The sequence below is a fragment of the Photinus pyralis genome, unplaced genomic scaffold, assembly GCF_008802855.1.
Source record: "Photinus pyralis isolate 1611_PpyrPB1 unplaced genomic scaffold, Ppyr1.3 Ppyr1.4_LG6, whole genome shotgun sequence".
NCBI lineage: Eukaryota > Metazoa > Arthropoda > Insecta > Coleoptera > Lampyridae > Photinus > Photinus pyralis.
The window spans coordinates 31,348,641-31,369,721 of record NW_022170663.1 but is presented as its reverse complement, the minus strand read 5'-3'; the positions used below and the strand labels follow the sequence as shown (position 1 = coordinate 31,369,721).

The following is a 21,081-nucleotide window of genomic DNA, read 5'->3' as shown; positions in this document are numbered from 1 at the left end:
TCGAGGTGCCTACATACAAAATTTCATGCAATTCGGTTCACAACTAACGGAGATGTAAAAAAATCGGATTGCGCATGCGCAAAACAAATTTTTTGATCGGTATCAGTATGAAGCACTTTAATGTTGGGCAAACAATAATCACATTTGTATATTGGAAATGAATTATTTGAAACGATGAAAAATAAAATTTTGTATGCACCTCAGGCATTACTCGATAATTTACCCCTCGGGCGACTTACAATCCCTCGGGATCTGTCGCCCTCGGCATAAATACCGCCTTAATGCCCTTGATGCATAAATAACTATTAATATCTTAACAAATTTTTAAAAAACGACTGCGCATGCGCAAAACAAATTTTTTTGATTCGGCATTAGTTTTACTCTTATTAGAGGTATTCGAGGTGCTTGCATACAAAATTTCTATTAAATATCGTAACAAATAAAAAAATTGGGATTGCGCAAATATAAAAGTTGGAATGCGCATGCGCAATATTTTTTTGCATCTGCATAGTTGCCTGAAGTGTAAGAAATATTTACTAACACAGAAAACCGGACATTCATATGTTCTTTGTTAACAAGAGTTATAAGAGAAACCCTTTTTGGAGGTTTGGGCAGTTTTTGGGCGGTAACTTTTTGACCCGTTAGTATACGTAGCCAAAAAACAATAGCGACCTTTTATATATCCCGAAGAACATGTGTATCAATTTGCAAAGCGATCGGACTTTTCTACACTAAGTTATCGTGCACACGGACAGACAGACAACAATACAAAATTAAAAACGATCTCGAGGATAGTTAATAAACCGATACAACGAAATATCGAAGGATCCTCAGTATTACAATCACTTTTAACGACAATTTATTTTAATCTTACAAAATACATTTTATAGTTAACAAAAATGCATCCAATTCATGTCTTGGGCTTTGAGATAATGCTCTTGGTTTTTTTCCCAACGATCTTGGTGCATAAATAACGATTTTGACATGTTTTGATCAAAATCCATGTGGTCCATAGAAATAGATCAAATTCATGTTTAGATCATTGAGATAATGCTCTTGATCTTTTTCCCAACGATCTTGGTGCATAAATAACGATTTTGACATGTTTTGATCAAAATCCACGTTTTCGCCGAAAATTCATCAAATTCATGTCTTGGGCATTGAGATAATGCACTTAGTCTTTTTCCCAACGCTCTTGGTGCATAAATAACGATTTTGACATGTTTTGATCAAAATCCACGTGGTCGCCAAAAATGCATCAAATTCATGTCTTGGGCATTGAGATAATGCGCCTAGTCTTTTCCCAACGATCTTGGTGCATAATTAACGATTTTGACATATTTTGATCAAAATCCATGTGGCCTCAGAAAAATAATTTAACATTTTTGAATCACACACATGCGGTTATCAAACGTGCACGTTATCAAATCTTTCAGCATCAAGATAATGCGTTTGAAAGCTTTTACAACTCTAAATTCATGTGTAAAGAATAATTTTGGGTACATATTTTGCTCTAAAACTTTTGACCGAGACCACAGAGAAGAGTTATATTGAATTGTTACACATCTAAGAGTCATAGGGAATAATCTAGCGAAAGTCCGAACTCGATACATGACCTAGGGAATGAAATATGTTAATTTTTATTATATTGAGTTCGCAGTTTTTCCTGTTCCCGATTCACTCGAAGTCGTATAACTTTTGTTCCTGTTGAACCAGCTTCCTGAAAATCAATAGCGTCCGTTCTTAATGTCCAACGTACTCGTATACCAAATTTCAACACAATCGGCCACTTTTAAAAAGAGTTAGAGCGCACACGGACGGACGGACGGACGGACGGACGGACGGACGACAATACAAAACTATAAAGGATCTGAGGATCCTTAATAAATAAATGGTTTCAAACAGGTTTGGCAAAAAGAAAAATATTTTTTGCCAATGAAAACAGAACCACCAACACCAAAAATATCGTTAGAACCAGTTTGCCCTTGTGAAGCAACTGGAGGTACAGCATATAGTAATAGCACAGATGGGTATTTTATCTGTGGTAATATAGTATTGTATATAAATTATACAAGGTTGCCCGCCACCTGCTTTGATTAATTTTGATGAAATTTTCAGGACATTTCTAAATAAGAAACCATGACAATTTCAACAAATTCAAGCAACACCAATATAATGTGTAGATAATCCACTGTTTCTTCGCATTCAGTACTGACCATGGGCTAGTGCTGGGCGATCAATGAAATTGTTATCGATTTATCGATAAGTCTGTTTAGTCGGATAATTATCGATTAATCGATATCTATCGATAACTTTCGATAATAATCGACAATTATCGATAATAATCGATAAATCGTAACAATTTTCGATAATAATCGATAACTTTTGAAAATAATCAATAATGATTGTTAGCTGTCGATAATAGATTATTGACACTTGAAAATTGTCCATCTCTGATAATTATCGATTAATAGATAAGTAGCGGTAATTATCAACAGAAAACTATCGATACTTTCAGGGGCGGACTGGGTACTTACGGGCCAGGTGGAATTGCATAGGTTACGGGCCAATTTGCTTCATTTTAAAGTATTCCTTTCTCGAAAATCAATTAGAATATAGTTTTTTTTTAAATTGCAGCTGATAATTAAAAGTAACAAAATATACATAATCCCAACGAGGCGCATCGCCTATAATTGTGTTTCAAAACTTTCAAAATACGACAAAAAATGATAAATTCATTGTAAAACACTTAAATAAAAACAGAATTTTTTAATGAATAACCTGACATCAACCCCAATGAGAGAAACGTGTTACTAGTTTATTAATAGTGCAAGAAACTAAATACGGCACATACTTATAAACTTCCAACGGGCCATTATGACCTACAGGCCAGGTGGCAATCGCCCCCCCCCCCCGGGCCAGTCCGCCCCTGGATACTTTTAATAAATCTTATCGATATAAATATGTTCTCAATGAATCGGTCTAATTACATGATCCATGCGTACACTCGCTAACATCTTTTTCTACGAAAGTGTAGAAACACGATTGTTTTTGTAGGTAAATTGATTGTGAAAACAGGTCTTTGAAACACTAGTGCCGCAATAGTATATTGAAAGACAAGTGTTACAATGCGACCTATTGTAATATACGACTATTTTGTGGCACGAGTGGCGTAGCGAAGCGGAGCCACGAGTGTCCACAAGATAGGAGTATTACAATAAAGCATTGTAACACGTGTTTTTCATACTATTTTTTCTATTTCGGGGCTTTAATTTAATTAAAAAGTAATTATGAAAAACTACAGGAAACTTTAGAATTAATATGTCTTAAGTTGGCAACACCATTTACGTTGACAAATTTTAAGTTGGCACGTAGATAAACACAACACTGACATTTGGAAACTTTAAATTCCGTGAATGTGTAATTTTTTATTCGTAGATAAATTTATTTATGGTGGATGTGTAAACTGCTGATTTGGAATGTATTAAGTTCTTCGTGTACCAAAAATCAAGGAAAACACATAAATTTTACGTAATTTGATTTCACATGTATCTAATGATTTGACGTTGACGTCTTGGCGAACTGCCAACTTAGAGATGAAAAGTTACCAAAAACAATGTTAAAATGGAACTCATTGAAACACTGTTTTTGCCCAAAACAGTTGCACAAAATTCTCATTGTAACACCGAAATAGAAAAAAATATTTTCTGCACGCATTTTCTACACGCTAATAATTAATAAACATATGCGAAGTAACTCTTTGTAATTGTATTGCTTTATTCACAGTTTCGTTATATAAGACAATGGTAGAAAAATTGGATCACTAAAAACTACAATGAAACTACAACTAAAAAATCATACATGAAATATTACTAATTACTAATATTAATATTAAAAGTACAAGATGAACAATTACCTGTACTTACACCTGGAATTGTCGACTTTAATTGATTAATAGATTTTGAAATCGAAAGATTGGAAGTTATTACATTGAACGCCCAAGACGATGTGCAGGTACCAGTTAATTCAGAAATATCAGAAGCATTACCAATTATTTTCTTTGAAACTTCAACTTTCGTTCTTAAAGACTCATCGATGTAACCCTCTGCTACCATTGACGACTTCCAGCCTCCGTGACACTCTAGGCTCAGAATATCTGCTCCAGCATTAACAAGTATAGCGTGGCCGAAGTCCGGCGAAAACAATGACCGGTAAAAGCAAAAGGATCTGGCAGATTTAGATCATTTGCAGTTTGTTGAGGAAATTTGCAAAACATGTTTACCTATACGGTTGAACAGTAAATTTACCTTTCTTATAATTTAAGAAAAACCGATTAGTTGGCACATTAGAGGGACGTAAAGCTCGGGATTTGGTATAAATCTGTATCCAATTTTTTTTGCCTTCTGCTACAGAAAACGTTCTTGGGACATGATTCTTGGAGTCAGGAATCGTTATCAATAAAATTGTATCTTGTTCTGTGAAATCTGTTACAGTCATTTTACAACGTTCGCTCCGACGGCAAGCTCCAGCCACTCCAAGGACGAGAGCAACCTGTAATTAAATTATGCTTATTTATTATTTAAAAATACAATAAGAAATTCACAAACCTTCATCATTACAAATGTTTCATCAGGCGCTTCTCCCAAAAACTTCGTGATTCTTTCCGAAACGCTGCTTAGACTTTTGGGGTAGAAATTCATGCGAAACTGCATTAGCCATTTCCGCAACGTCCGCGGCGGGTGCACATACCTTCTTCATCTTCAGTTTCGTCAAAATCCATCTTAACACTTCTTCACTACGCCACAAATTGTTTGACTTTAATTTACGATTTTTCAAACAATTATGTTTTGTCATGGCAACCGGCTTACTTGATCATTTACAATTGAAACATCCAACTACGATCAGACTACATGATTTTCTTCCGTTATCTGACTAGTTTAAATTTCTAATTTCTAGAGAAGAACTTTTCACTTTCGTAGAAAGAATAGTATGAAACACGCATGCCGAAACGGTCATTGAAAAACTCGTATAATAGGAACATTTACATTTATACTCGTTTTTCAATAATACCGTTTCTGCACTTGTATTTCAATGTACTATTTGCTATTGGTATTGCAGGAGATAATTTAAATAAAAACAGGATCTTTTGAAAAATATTAAAACAACTGTAGGTAGGTATGCTGAAGTTTTCTGAAATCAAAGGTGATCAAGTGGACGATAATCCTCAAAAATTAGTAGAGAAGTAGGTTGTGAATTGTGATCATGGCAACTCCACAATGCTCTTACCTATACTTGATCGCGTTTGTTTCAAGTAAAATGGTATAAACATTGAAAATGGACTTCGCAAGGTTATGTCGTTAAAAATTCTCTCGATAATTATCTATCTTCTTAGTTTAGTTGTGAGATTAATCGATAGATTATCGGTAATTATAGATTTATGAACCAATCCTTTAAAATTTTCGTAAAATTATCGATTAGTTGACCTTTTTTTTTTAATTTATCGACATTCTATTAATCGATAATTATCGGTTAATCGTTTTTTGCAAAGTACTACTTTTAAATGACTAATTATCGATTAATCGTTTATCGACCGCCAATTAATCGATAAGTTATCGTTTTTTTACACAGCACTACCATGGGCACACTTGAAATTCGCTAATCGATGCAAGCCTGTGTCTCAAGATTCTAAAAGGCGTGTTCGAAGACGAAGACCATCTAAACTGATGTTTGCAGGTGTTTGTAAAACCTTTAGCCTCCGACCCGTCATATACGATTGGTGATCGATTTGGCGAATGGGAAAGCCCAAGGATACTATATATATATATAAGGATTGCTCGATCCCTATACTTGTAATGTTGCCCAAGTTTAAGTCATATGTGACGTCACCAACGGACCTGGCTGTCAGAATTGACAGTTATAATTTGCTAAGTTGTGAACGTATTTGCATGGACGCCAAGACGCCGATGTGCTATATTAGACTGTAACAACAGCCGTGTTTGCACAAAAATCACTAACCCGGAAGTCATTTACCATAACTTCCGTAAAACCGATGGATTAATACGAAAGGAATCGATATGGTGCTGCAAGCGAGATTAATGGACAAGTGTTTCTAATTTAAATGCCTGCCTACAACAACCATTTGAACGTATTTTATGGTAATCCTAAAGGTCGATTCTCATTAGAGCAGCACCGAGCGGCGCGGCGCAGAGCAGCGCGGCGCGTCGCTAGCAGCAAATTGTAGAGGGGTATTCCCACTTAAGCACCATTTGGAAGCGTGACGAAGCAGCGTTTCTGTTTGTGTTCAGTTTAAGGGAGAATGTATTCTTACACGCTCGAAGAAGAGCCATCATCGTCATCATCACCAGATGATTTCACAATATTTATAGCGGCACTATGCCATTGTACACGACGAAAAAAGAAGAAAAAGAAAGCGGACGAGTACACTTAATTTTTCTATTCTTTGTCCGTCCATAGCGAATCCACTAACACACGCAAGCTCAACACAGAAGACAAATGAATGCTTTTCACAAGCCGCAGCACCACGCTGATCTGCTTCGCTCCTCGATTCCCACTTGTCCGTCTACACGCAGAGCGGAGCGTTTCAAAGCAGCGCCACGTATTCCAATGCTTCCCGACGCGTTTAAAATTTGCTGCGCTGCACCGCGCCGCTCTGCTCTGCACCGCTCTGCCTAGGTGAAAACGGATCTACTTATTTACATGCGAAAAATTGAGAGCAGCTTTTCACCGCGCCGCGCTGCTCGATGCTGCTATAATGGGAATCGGCCTTAATCAAAGCATGCGCTGGTACTGGGTCCGCGAGTGACGTCACTACACGCGGCGAAAAAATTCAGTGATCGAGCAATCCTTATATTATATAGTATCCTTGGGGAAAGCCATGGAAGTATTATTATTATTAGCGTTACTTTAATATTTGTATCATGATGAAATTTTCATCCTTCCGTATTTTGGAATACATACAACTGACCTGAAAATTTCATCAAAATTGTTCAAAGTATACTGGGTGTTCAGATACTTCTGGCAGGTACTATACCGGGTGGTGCATAGCGCGACGCAGCATAGGGATTTCAATGGTACTTTCTTTATAGTCAATTACTAGCTCCCCTAATTATTTTAGAGCAAAAGTGTAAATACGTTTTTTTTAGAGAAAAAAATACTGCTCTGTTCATACTATTACTTATATTTTCTGTTTTTCAAAACCGTAGAAATCGACAAAATAAAAAGGTTCATTTTACAATAAATGAAATATGCCTTGGAATTACCTAAAAAAACAGCGATCACGTTTCATTATTTGCCTTTGACGGTATATTAAATTTATACTTATTTATAAATTAGTTAAAGAACTGCAAGTGCAATAACGTTCAAAATGTCCGTCAAAACAATCAGGAAAACGACAATACATTCAATGTTTTGACTGCAGTAGCGGAAAATCCGAATATAAGTTTAGGAACAAATGCGCTTGTAGTTTGTTAAAAGATTCCAAAGCATCACTGATTTATAAAAATGTAATTTTTTATTTTGTCGATTTCTACGGTTTTGAAAAATGGAAAATTATAACTAAAAGTATGAACAGATGCAGTATTTTTTTCTCTAAAAAAAACGTATTTAGACTTTTGCTCTAAAATAATTAGGGGAGCTAGTAATTGACTATAAAGAAATTACCATTGAAATCCCTATGCTGCGTTGCGCTAGGCACCACCCTGTATGTCAAAAAAGAAGGCAACAGAGTAGAAAAAAAAGCATTTTTGTAAATAAACCGAGACCCCAAAAATATTTCAGTTGTGAGCAACCACAAGAGAAGATGGAACTAGCGATTGTACCTAGGTTTTTGGAAATTCCCTTTCCAATTTTTACAAAATTCATACTTAAAGAAGCGTTTCCAGGACACATAAACATTCCGATCTCGACCTCATACAATGCCATTTGTTAGCGTCGATAGGTCAGATGCTAAGTTAAATCTGGGACAGACGAGGGCCGTGTAAAAGAAACGCCTAGAACGAATTAAAGTCACAGTAAACGTTACTATTTATTAATTTAGACATTAACTGCACACATTTTTTACTTAAACAATTTATTGCATATTGTCAAACATCTAAACATAAAACAAATGAACACTTTATGTTATAATAATATGCCTATATACCTACTAATTGTTAGGCGTTAAGCTATAAAATGAATCAAAGAAATTAACAAATTCAAATAGGAACACAGTTTTTAATAGATAATCTATTAACAATTTACTTATGAATAAATAAGTTTACTTAACATATTTATGTAAGTGCTTCTTCATTTCTTTACTTACAGTGCATTGTCCCAATTTATTGACATTGGGATCCACTTTAATCAGTCGGTCACATAATGTAGCATTTGCTTGGAGAATAGCTCGTGATGTTCTAAAAAACATTTAAAGATTATCAACTTGAAACTTTTCAGTGCAGACCAAAAAATAGACCAAGACGTTTTGCAGTTTTAGAGAAGTGAAAATATCTATATCACATCTTTATACCAACTTACCTCTTAAATTGAGGAACCATTTCTGAAAAATATAATTTTTGCATAAGTAGCGATTTTACTATATTAACCTACCTTTTGTTTGGTGACTAGACAAGAACTTCTGAACTTTCTTACAAGCATCACCATACTGTCTCAAAATACCTTCACAATCATCGCCAGTCTCATTTAAGACTTCCTTCACATTTAATTTAGGACAGTTCGTTTTGTCGATAGATTCGTATGTATAACATCTGGTCCGATTTTGTCGAGTACCTTCCACTATGGCTTTGCGAATCGATTTCAGAAACACCATAAATTCTTTATTCTCTAAAACTTCTTCGAAGTTATCTAATGTTCCCAATCTAAGCGGTTCGTCGATATGTTGTTTGGGGGCAGTAGCAGAAGCTACTTTATTTGTGCCTAGAGATTTTGACAAAGGAGTGATATTTTTTATCGGTGGAGGTTTTATAACAGTATTTTGTAGTATATTAATCTGACCCTTCATTTGTTTTGTACAATCGATTACAGGTATTTGTTTTGTGGTCCCTTTTCCCTTGTTTACATTTGTATTGCACTGCTGAACTGCAACAAGAGAGTTGTGTATCACAGGAGATATGTTACACAAACTCAAGGAATTTTCAGACATGTCGAGTGGCTTGTTTGGAATATGGCTTTCTTCCATTTCTGCTGCAGTGGTCATTTCAATGACCTTAGAAGAATGTGGGATTTTATCTTCAGTGATTTCTCGCTGCGGATTCAAATCACTTGCACAGTATGGTGTGAACACTGTATTCGGGTTGTGTAATTTGCGCAAACTAATCTTTTTAGACGGAGTATAAGGGTGTGTCTTAGAAGATATTTTACACAAACTGCCAGAATTTTGGGACATTGGGACATCTTCAATTGCCACTGCAGTGGTCATTTCGATGACAGAAGAATGAGGGATTTTATCCTCAGTGATTTCTTCCTGCGGATTTAAATCATTTGCATGGTTTGGTGCAAACACAACTGTATTTGGGTCATATAATTTCCGCATACTAATCCTTTTAGATGGAGTATAAGGGTATGTCTTAGAAGATATGTTACACAAACTGACAGGATTTTTAGACAAGTCAATTGGTTTGCTTGGAATATGGTTTTCTTCAATTTCCACTGCAGCGGACATATTAGAAGAAGGAGGGATTTGATCTTCAGCGGTTTCTTGATTCAATTCACTGGCACAGTTTGGTGCAAACACTGCATTTGGGTTGTGTAATTTCCGCCAACTAATCTTTTTAGACGGAGTATACGGGTGTGTTCTAGAAGATATGTTACACAAACTGACAGAATTTTCACGTTTCTTTGGAATACAGTCTTTTTCAATATCCACTGCAGTGATCATTTCAATATCATTAGCAACTTTATTTCCAGTAGTTTCTCGGTGCGCTTTCAAATCATCTGTACAGTTTGCAGGAAACATAGCATTTGGGTTGTGTAGTTTCCGCCAACTAGATTTTTTAGACGACCTTTGTTTTGTGAGATATGCCTTTACAGCATTTTGGCACTCAATACTAATCTCCACCTTTAAATACTTCGCATTTTCGATCATTTGCTTATATATTTTTTTAGTAATTTCTATCGATTTAAACAGATCATCTTTGCTCGGTTCAGTTTTTCTGGGAGACTTTGATGGCGAAACAGTTTTGCTCTGTTCCTCAAACGGTGTTATCTTCTCTTCATACACTAACTTATCCGTTTCGTTATATTTTCTTTTTTCTGAACTAGGAACTTTCTTTTGTGATATCTGTGACATTGGGCTGTCTAACTTATCCGTTTCGTTATATTTTCTTTTTTCTGAACTAGGAACTTTCTTTTGTGATATCTGCGACATTGGGCTGTCAACATCTCGATTTCTTCCTTTATCTGGCGTCTCTTTCTTTTCTTTGGATTTTGTAATCATCTTACTATCCATTTTCAAACCTTCTTCATTAATAGGTTTTGCGACTGCATTTTTTAAAATTCCATCCCTTATTACCTTTTCTTCTTTTTCACGTGACAAACTTTTCTTATTTATTCGGTTCTCTTTTTCCTCATCACCAGCATGTTTGATTCTTAGGGTCTGTATTCGCGTTTTCTTTGGCGAGGATAATAGCATCTCATTTTTTTCTCTAGAACTTGTATCTATTTCTGACAATTTATCTAGTTTTGCTATTTCAGACATATTATTGGTAACATTATCGCTTAAATTAGTTCCACTGTTAATTTGTGCTGGCGGAATTATATCATCAGCTGGATGGTGTATACTTTCATCTGTTTTTTTATTTTTTATCGATTGACGCACAGGTATTTTACTGTCTTTGTATTTCTTTGTACCTAACTTTTTGTTTTCATCAATTCTTATCGTTGAACAAGCGGATTGAACAGCTTCAGGAGATTGTTGCTTATCCTCTGAGCTTTGTTTTGGTTCCATGGCACAATCCAACGACATCTCATTCAAACTAATTTTCTCAACTTGAGGTGGTATTATAACCGTGCTTGCATCATACGATTCATTTGTCAATGCTATAATTACTGTGCTTTGAGAGTAATTATCGTAAGACGTTGAGTGGCTCAAACCATCTACTGTTGCAGATTGTAACTCCTCAATATTTGCTTCGGCGTACTCTGCTACTACATTTTTATTGCGCACAGAATCAGTGTCAATGCAGGATTGGTAGCTCTCTGATTCTGGTTCTAGGAAATGATATTCATTACTTGCTGCCAATTGCTCAATATTTTTTTCGACACACTCTGCTACTACATCTTTATCGCGCACATAATCAGTGTCACTGCAGGATTTGTAGCTCTCCGATTCTGGTTCTAGGAAATGATTGTCATTAACTTCTGCCATGTCTGTCAATTCAGCGGAAGCGCCATGGTCATTTGAGTATCGTGGATCGTGTGATCCTGCCTTTGAAGATATTGATCTATCATTACAGGTTAAGTTTTCAGGCGTCCTTTCCTTGTGAGCTACAGACTCACAGTTGAAGTAGTTATTTAAATCTTGTGTTTTAAGAATACTTGCAAGTGAGTCCTTGCCAGAATTTGTATAGAATTCTTTATAATTGCCAAGGTGTATTTTGGCCGACAGAGCATTTTCATTAAAAGCATTATCGTCGGCTTTGTTCAATGAGGCGATATCACTTACTGATTTATGGAGTGCGACACTTTCAATGGAAGAAATGCCAGATATGTTAAACGAATTGCAGATTTCACTACGATTTAATGTTAAATCCAATGATGACCCACTTTGGCTAGTCAGTTTTTTATCATTCAAACTTATTCCATCGTTAATGGACTCAACATTTGAAGTCGCTACTAAAACTGCTAATCGGGGCACCTAAGAATGTTACAATTAAACGATAATAGAATAGACAATAGTAGATATTACGTACAGTTCGTTTTAGTCTAATGCTTGGGGATTTATCAAAATTCTCGTTTTCTAGTTCTTTCATTGCTGTTATTGACTAAAAAAAAGAAAAGTATAAGTTGCATCGTATACATACAAAATGATATGAGTTGATCTATGATGTTGGAAATGAGATAAGTCACTTCTCAAGATATTTTATAATTCAGTACAAAGATCTGTTATGTTACAACATGTACTTTTCCCATTGTGTATATTACTTAATTTATTATGTATACGACTTACAATTCCGTCAGATACTGAAGGTGTATCATAGGGATATCCTATAACAATGTGTGGTTTAATGTCACTGTCTGTATGTTTTTCTTCTAAAGTTTGTAATGAACACTAAAAATAGAATGATTTTTAATTACATAAACCATACCACAAATTGCCACTCATTTACTTACATCTCCTAATGTTACTTTTTGTTCATCTGTTGCTGTAATAAAAGTAGGGCAATGTAAAAGTTGCATGCATGTATCATGCGTGTATACTTACAGTTATCTACCAACTGATCACACTCCTGTGATTTTCCCTGTAAATATAAAATTTTATTATTAAGTTGATATTTGTAAATGTTACATAGAATGACACTCCAGTACTGTATTTTAAACAATTTTGATAAAGAAAACTCAAAAGTACCAAACAATCTGCATTTTTATTAGATGTAGACTGCCCAATTGATACTTTTCATTCATAAACGTCGTCCGTTAATCTTTACACTTTACTCTTAATTAAATTCCTTTTTATGCTGCTAAATTTGAGGAACATTATGCTTATATTATTAGTCGCGTCAATGAATAGGTACCTAAAAGAGGAAGTCTGTGACGAAGCACCAGTTTTCCGCCTTGAAGTTACCAGTTTTAGTGACCACTCTGTAGATGAGCACCCGGTATCTAGAAGCCTCTTTCTTAAGTTGGGTGTTTCGTTACGAAATGTATAGTACCGAAATTATTTATGTTGGCTCTAGAAATTGAAGATAGGACGTAAAGGTATTTGATTTAATTTCTAGAGTTGTGTTTCAGCCGCCGCTACCGTAAACGAAAGCTGTAATTAATGCGCAGTTTGCAACCGTTCTCGTCAAGATATTACAATTATTATTGCTGCGTCCGAAAGGTCTTGTCATTTAGAAGACGAGGGCAAATAAATATTTTAGAATTTCAGCCACGTTAAGCCATTATTAGCAGGTTTTCGTTTTCTATTTTAATTTTAAACTGGAAGGCCATGCAAGGTTACGCCGATTCCTCATTTACTTTCCCGCCGATACCGCTACCTAATTCGATTATTTACCGTTCCCGCTTAAGAAATTGTTGTGCGCTTTAATTTTGTTTTAGCATTCATCAGTAGCCGCCCACCGCTTGCTCTTTTTAGAGCTGCTGTTTACTCCATTTGAGTTTGCCCGAGGTATCCGCTAAACCATTCCTACCCAAATTGACCAAGAACAAGGTCGCAGCATCACTTGGTGGCGCCCGAGTTGACCGTTCCGCCGTTGTAATCGCTGCCGTCGTGTTTATTGAGTTGTAATTCTTTTTTTTTTCGTAATAAAATTATGTTATTTTTATTAATTTTCCATTTAAGTTTAAAGCTCGCCGATTGCGTGCGAACTACCGCAGTTCGTAGCAAGACCTCAAGAACAGCTCCGATTTTGATTTTTTTTAATTATTTAAAATCAGAAGCCTTCAAGAGCGGGAAATAAGTATTTATATTGTTTAAACAATATAATAAATACATAAACAAACAAGCTCTTGGTCACTGAAAACTTAATCAGTTCTTCCTTGGGCGACGATAAACATAATACAAGTTAACGAACCCATATTGGGAGACCAGGGCACAGATATCTTACCAGATCAAAAGCGTACTTACCTCCTTGCGGTCCGCAAGAATCAATGGCAAAACTTCGTTTTTTAACTCATTTAAATCAGTGCTATTAGAAATAATTAAGTTTAAATAATTAGCCGTTACGGCGTCTTTTTTGTAGAGAACAGCACATGGTGCCCCAAGTTTAAATCTTATAACGCTTCGAATTGATGCTGGCGAATCATCTTGTTTCAATCTGAAAATTAAACAATAAAGTATTTAAACTTGTTGAAATAATAGTAATATTTGTTAATTACTTTTACATAATAAACATTATTATTATTATTATTAAATTAAAATGAGATAATTGTCGCAATTTTAACACAACAAACTAAAACCCTGGAAAAAGAACTTTTTAATAATAAAATAAGAAATTCATCATTAAGTGGTACATGTATGTACTTACTGTAATACATTTACTCCTTTCACACTATCAAAATAAATAGTGATTTCGTCGTCATCTTCAATCAAATTATCGACAGTTAATGAAGCTTTGTTACAAAGAATTGTAATAGACTTAATTGCAACATTAAAATCGACCCAAATGTGATCATCGAGCAACTATGAAAGAGAAAATGAATATATGCTACACACACTAATTTGGGGCCACCTACATTTGGGGCAGTTACTATATATGAATCCAATAATGCACTTTTGAATTTGAACGACTTTATTCGTTGACTCTTCGAATTAAAATTGTTCAAAAAGTGTCTAATATCGTTGTAGAAATTTTGACGGCTGACATTCTTGAAATCGCTTGCCACTGTGCCAGGTTCGGGAAACATCATGTTGGCAAAACTTTCTAACTGCTCATCCGAGAATAAACAAAAAATGATTTTCATTATGGTGAACTGATGTTCGTAATCAGCGCATATGCTTAACATATCAACTAGTTTGAAACTGAAACAACAAAATTTTACATATACTTAAACGTATTTATTAGGTACATAGAATAATAATTATAGTGTATATATACACTGTGTCCAAGATAAGGATGTCTATCATGGGGGTCTACGAAACCATATAAGATACGAGGAAGGTCAAATTAGAGAAAAGATGCCCAATTAAAGAATTATTATCATGCTGTAAAGAAAACCAGAAAACCCGATATGGCAGAAAAACCGAAATTTGCCTATTTCGTTTTAATTTGAGCTCTACCAGATAGTGTTGAGAGAGTTTCAATACAACGTTTTGTTTAGGAGAAATCATTATCAACTTTATTTTTTTATATGGCCTGTAACAAAAGTAGGTGCATACGGTTTGAGTAACATTTTTTATTACTAATTTAGCGCAAAAAAAGTAAAAGTTAGAGACTGTTGGTTTCAACAGGATGGTGCACCCGCGCACAACGCTCAAATCGTACGAGAATACCTATGATACATATAACACATGTTTTTCCAGGTAATTTGTCTGATACCTATTGTAGCACGTTTAGGGCGTTGTACGCGAGTGCACCATGCTGTTGAAACTAACAGCTTCTAAGTTTTTTTTCTGTGCAATGCATCGTTGTTATTAGTAATAAAAATGCTACTCAATAGTCAATACAGTACGAGATACAGTATATGTACTTACTAGGTAACTTATTAAGTTTTAGGTTTTTAATTTTCTAATGGTATATGAAATCCAGCATTAAAAACGGCAAGGTGGTGCAGTTTACGGAAATATCAACGTGATAGGAAACCCCGCCGTTTGACCTCACATTCCAAGGAACAAAAGGGCATTACTGGATTGCCGAATTTGGAAATTTCAAGCCGGCTGTTTGGATAAGTATAATTAACTGTAATTAGTTAGATGGGTCACAATAACAGCCTCCGATTAAGTCGAGAATACATCTGTTAGGTCCGCTCTTAAAAAAACTCGAATTTTTTGGTGACCCTCATTTACAATTTAGAGACTATTACGGTAAATACGAACAATTGCGGTTTTAACAAAAACAAAAGAAATACCGACCTACCTTCTTTAGTGTTGGAATTAATACATAAGATAAGGAGTAGTAATGTACAGTAGGTAGATGAACAGTAAAAGATGTAGGTAGATACATACAGTGTGAAAATGAATGAACAGCATGGGGAAATCGGAAACCCTAAGAGATATAGTCGGTTAAATTAGAAAAAAGTTGTCAGTGTTTGTTGCAAAAATTCGAAAACTCCAATCAGTTTCGAAGATAGACTGAAATATAACCATATACTTATTAAGGTTTCTATTTTTTTGTGACACTGTTTGAAAAGATATCAAGAAACAAATCATACTTGCTCATAGGCACTTTTTAAGCTCTACAAAATGGTGCCCAATAATAACCCTTGCGCAACCTTTCCATAAGTTGACCATCTTCATCATGATATCTTGGACACAGTGTACACGGCAATCATTTGCTCCTGAGTAATTGTTTGGGCCTGTACCCTCTCCTTAGTCAAAAACAGTATACGTGATGTGTACAAATTTTACACCACCCATTTTTCAACATTCAAGCCATGCTACCAAAATTACAAAAATCTTGTAATTTGTACGCCTGCACAATACTCTGCAATAAATGCTGAAGGTGTGTAAATTATTGCATTTTGATATTGTTTTCATGGCTGTGGTAGATTACATAAAAATGATCTCCAGTAACTGTCGGCTCTGTATATAAAACAATTGAAACGTGATCATAAGTTATGTAGCCAAAAAAGTAGTACCAAAAATTCACTTACAACTGTAAGGCACTGTCGTTCACAATACTTTCTTTAACCTCACTGCTAACCTTCTCCACCATTAGATAAACCAATTTAAGCAGCTCCTTACTAAAGTAGAAGCGCTCATCAGGTTCGCTTGCTTTTTCAATAAGTGGAACAACGATCAACTTGACATAGGCATCCCTGATACCTTCGATTGTTGAAAGTGTCTATCAAACATTACGATTATCTGCTTAATTTTTTAAAAGAAGCATTCCCTTACCACCAGGATTTCCAACATGTGACGTAAAAGTTTAATGTTGTCACGCTCATCAATTATACCTGCCTCCAGTAAATGATCGACACAATTCACATATTCTACACTGCAATCTTTAAGGAGTTGTATTTCATTGTAATCGTGCAGACCTTCACAGGTAGTATAAAAGCAGTGGAGTTGTATGTAAAATGCTCGAACTGTCTCAAAAGTGATCTCTTTGGAACCCTAAGGGGAGATATAGATGTATTTGTTGCTGACAAAACATCTTGCATTTACCTTTAAACGAGCAAAATGTCTCAGATTACTTAATAAAGGTGAAAGTATTCTGTTCGCTGCCATTTTGTCTTAAAACACAAGACGCTGCAAACTTACGAAATTTCGTTCGTAGCAGCAAGCACTCGTTGGAATCGAATTGCGGTATTCGCTCAACTTAGCCTGCCATCCTCACTGATTTTTAAGCATTTAAATGTGACACTGTAGTTAAAAACACAACTTTTCTTTAATTTCAACAGAATCGTTTCAAATTTAAAACGTACGTAAACGTTCCATGGATAGGAAGCGGAAACTCAAACGGTTACACGAATTTATTTTTAAACAAAAGAAGCAACGTTGCCGAATTGCGCTATTGGTCTTTTATATGTATAGGGTGAGTTGTTTAATACCTCAATTGTTCGAATGCAAGTTTAATTCGAATATACTTGTATGTATTTGGTATATGTACTGATATGGAAAAGATATTGCGGGTTTGACATAATGAGCTAGGAAGAAACGCAATAAAGTATAAACATTATATGAGTGTGAGACAGACATAACAGCAATTAAATATGTCGTATCAATTGTTGTTATGTCTGTCATATAATGCTTATTGCGTTTCAACTAGCCTACTTGAAGACGCAGCAGCGCTTTCAGTTTGTTGTGCATTCTATCTCAACTTTATTAAGTCATAATGCTTAGTGGGTCTCTTTCTAGCTTGCAATAATTACCACTCGCACGTCCGTAATAAGGGACGTATGTACTTATTATTGCATTGGGCAACGACCCCCCACTTTTTTTTACGGAAATACACGTTTTCAAGTACATACATGACGATTCCCGAAGATGTGCTTTGTTCACATCGGCTGACCTTGATGTGAAGGTGAATGTGACTGCATTCTCGAACCTATCACATCGAGCGATAAGTTGATCGAACGCAGTCTAGACTACTCGTTGCGTGAAAGTTATGCGCAGTTGCAGCTACAGGACGGATCATGCAGCTGTTTTGCTAGAGGCACAGATAAAATACCCATTTTATCTGTGCTAGAGGTTATTCGGTGCCCTAACCTGTAAATTCACATATTTTCTGTGAATTAAAACATGGAATTGTTCGAGGATTTTCTGGTTATTAAAACAGTATCCATAATGCAAAAACAAAACAAAATACAAAACTGACAAATGATAGTTCAATTCTTGTCTGTGATTGGTTAGCGCATAAAGCTGTCCACGATTCGGGAATGCAGCTAAACTTGAACTTATCCCTATCGTATACGATCATGACGTCATGGCAGCCGTATGCACATCACGGAGCATATCGACTAACTTTGGGAATCGATGCCCAGGAATCCGAATCAAACAAAATCTCGATTATATCAATCGGTCTAGCTGTCTGTCTGTAGTCTGTTCTCTCATTTCCGGCTAAACGGCTGACCGATTGGAACTAAATTTGGTATACATATTCTTAGACATAAGAGGAAGAGATGAAAAGCTTTTGGACAGAATCGCGCATGCGCAGGTGTGTGGGTGGTATCTCTGCTTTTTGTTAGAATTATTCAGGTTGGGATGTAGCTAGAGCAAACAATCTAACATGTTCTGATCTATGTACTTTGGTACCGTGAGTGTCACAAGGTTTCATGCCTGGGTCGCTTCTTACTTGGACTGGAATATAAAATTACAGGTGCGGTTTGCCTGGTATTGTTTGACTTGGCTATGGTCGACGGTGGTGTCTTTTTGTTGAAGACCTCGGATTCGCAATGTTGGCGGTTTGATACCTTTTATACAGTGAGCAGCTAAAATATGGAACAAATTCATTTAAAAATCAGGTTTTAAAGAAATACTCGACCACGTCCATCATAATTTTTTCTGGCGCATTTTGTATACTAAAAAGAAAATATACAGAGTGTGGGAAAAAGTAGATTTTGATACAAAAGTTGATTTTTTAAAACGAACAGTGTTTTTTAAAATCCATTTTCGATTTTTATTATGCGTTGAATTTGACCCAGAATTCGAAAATGGACTTAAAAAATACTGTTACTGTTATTAACTTGGTACCATTTACTTTTTGACGCACCCTGTATATTTTCTTTTCAATGCAACAAAAGCGCCAAAATTATGAGCTTTTTTTAAACCCAATACCTGAATGTGTTCCATACTTTAGCCGCTCACTGTATGTGACTGTATCGGGTGATCAAAAATGAGTTGCTGTCGAGTCGCCTTTGAAAGTTCAAATTAAATACGATTTCACACGCAAACAAAAATTCCAAAGGTGACTCGACAGCAACTCATTTTTGATCGCATAGTATAGTAGACCTTTGACAACGTCGGCGGTTGGTTGAATCTTCTATTATCTGTTCACCTTTACTTGTAGTGTTCACCCAACAGATGCAGTTAAGCTCCTCCCAAAAAATTCCCGGCACATTTAAATGAATATTTTTAATTGGCCGAATTTTCAAAACCTGTAACACACGCAACTATTTGCTTCCAATTATAATTGCCGTATCTGAATATTGCGTTTTGTACTTGCCTTGCCTCAGTTTGCCGTTAATTTCATTTTTCTATTTCGGTGTTACAATGAGAATTTTGTGCAACTGTTTTCGGCAAAAACAGTGCTTAAATGAGTTCCATTGTAACATTGTTTTTGGTAACTTTTCATCTCTAAGTTGGCAGTTCGCCAAGACGTCAACGTCAAATCATCAGATGTGAAATTAAATTACGTAAAATTTATGTGTTTTCCTTGATTTTTGGTACACGAAGAACTTAATACATTCCAAATCATTAGTTTACACATCCACCATAAATAAATTTATCTACGAATAAAAAATTACACATTCACGGAATTTAAAGTTTCCAAATGTCAGTGTTGTGTTTATCTACGCTGCCAACTTAAAATTTGTCAACGTAAATGGTGTTGCCAACTTAAGACATATTAATTCTAAAGTTTCCTGTAGTTTTTCATAATTACTTTTTAATTAAATTAAAGCCCCGAAATAGAAAAAATAGTATGAAAAACACGTGTTACAATGCTTTATTGTAATACTCCTATCTTGTGGACACTCGTGCCACAAGATAGTCGTATTACAATAGGTCGCATTGTAACACTTGTATTTCAATATACTATTATACGAACAAAATAATCTTTTTGAATTTGTACTGCTGTGTGTTGAAAGGTTAATATTCAAAACATAACAGTTTATAATTTAGTCGTACAATGTGACTGTGACCTGCGATTTTAAATTTCCCGGTTTTTATAATTTTGTGACTGTGAAACGGATTTGTTATTACATTGGCCAAAATTTATTGCTAGGAGTGGCTTAACTGCATCTATTGGGTGAACAGATTATAGTATAGAAGAGGCGCAAATTCCTATATACTGGTATCGTGATGTCTTCTTCTTGGTTCGAAGGACCATGAATAATGGAGCATGGTATTCTTGCTCCACGAATTTAAGACTTGGAAAGCCATGTGCTAACGACTTAATCATTATATGTGTAAAGTTCTTATTGTAAATATTGGCATGACTACATAGTTCCATTACGATAACATATTGCATATACATATATGACCAGTTTGTTTTGATATTAAACACAAAATGTAAAGAGAAACCTGTGACCTTAGCTGTACGATATACCTATCTAATCAATAGCTTCGTTTGGGGATGAAATTCGGAACTGATTCTGAATATATGAAAATTGACGAAGGGCGCATGGGTAAGTTATGAACCGGTTCAGGATTGTATTTTACCGCGAACGATTTCGGAATCAAACGAGAACTCATAACGTCATAACTATCCGAGTGTCATGTCAGAGAAAAAAATGCGTTTAAATTTCACCTTTTCCAAATTATCTAGCCATCCCTCTGGGATTATATCCACAGGTTACTCAAAAAATGTAACCCGGTCTTTTAATTTTGAACAAGGTTCTTTTAGTTATATTAAATCTATTGGAATCATCTTTAAATGAAGTTGCCCCGTTTGCAAAAAGCTACAAGCAAAAGTTTTACATTCCTGCATTTAAAATATTCCGAACTTTTCCGCTTTTCCTCGAGGTAATCGAAAATGCTCTATGTATTGTTCATCACTGAACGTTGGCAACGCTTTTTCAAAATTG

At 35.4% G+C, this 21,081-nt stretch overlaps 1 protein-coding gene across 2 annotated transcripts; it reads right to left on the bottom strand.

The window, feature by feature from the left end:
* Positions 1 to 8,156: 8,156 nt before the first annotated feature.
* Positions 8,157 to 17,290, bottom strand: LOC116174339. Of its 2 annotated transcripts, XM_031492245.1 has the most exons (13): positions 17,000 to 17,290; positions 16,730 to 16,948; positions 16,486 to 16,676; positions 14,410 to 14,695; positions 14,202 to 14,356; positions 13,802 to 13,991; positions 12,437 to 12,473; positions 12,346 to 12,377; positions 12,182 to 12,283; positions 11,925 to 11,996; positions 8,605 to 11,869; positions 8,533 to 8,554; positions 8,157 to 8,411 (listed from the first exon to the last, which is right to left on the bottom strand). In XM_031492245.1, the coding sequence occupies exons 1-13, from the start codon at positions 17,060 to 17,062 to the stop codon at positions 8,276 to 8,278; spliced, it is 4,770 nt and encodes a 1,589-aa protein (XP_031348105.1). In that variant the 5' UTR covers positions 17,063 to 17,290; the 3' UTR covers positions 8,157 to 8,275. The 2 variants fall into 2 exon arrangements, with proteins under 2 accessions (XP_031348105.1, XP_031348107.1); XM_031492247.1 differs by lacking the exons at positions 14,202 to 14,356; positions 14,410 to 14,695.
* Between the last annotated feature and the right edge of the window lie 3,791 nt (positions 17,291 to 21,081).

Excerpts from the sequence above, each read along its gene's own strand:
- LOC116174339 (XM_031492245.1), bottom strand. The coding sequence starts at position 17,062 with ATGGCAGCGAACAGAATACTTTCACCTTTATTAAGTAATCTGAGACAT. Across the intron at positions 16,677-16,729 it reads ACATGTTGGAAATCCTGGTG|ACACTTTCAACAATCGAAGG; the intron begins GTAAGGGAATGC and ends AATGTTTGATAG. Across the intron at positions 14,696-16,485 it reads AACGACAGTGCCTTACAGTT|TTTCAAACTAGTTGATATGT; the intron begins GTAAGTGAATTT and ends TTGTTGTTTCAG.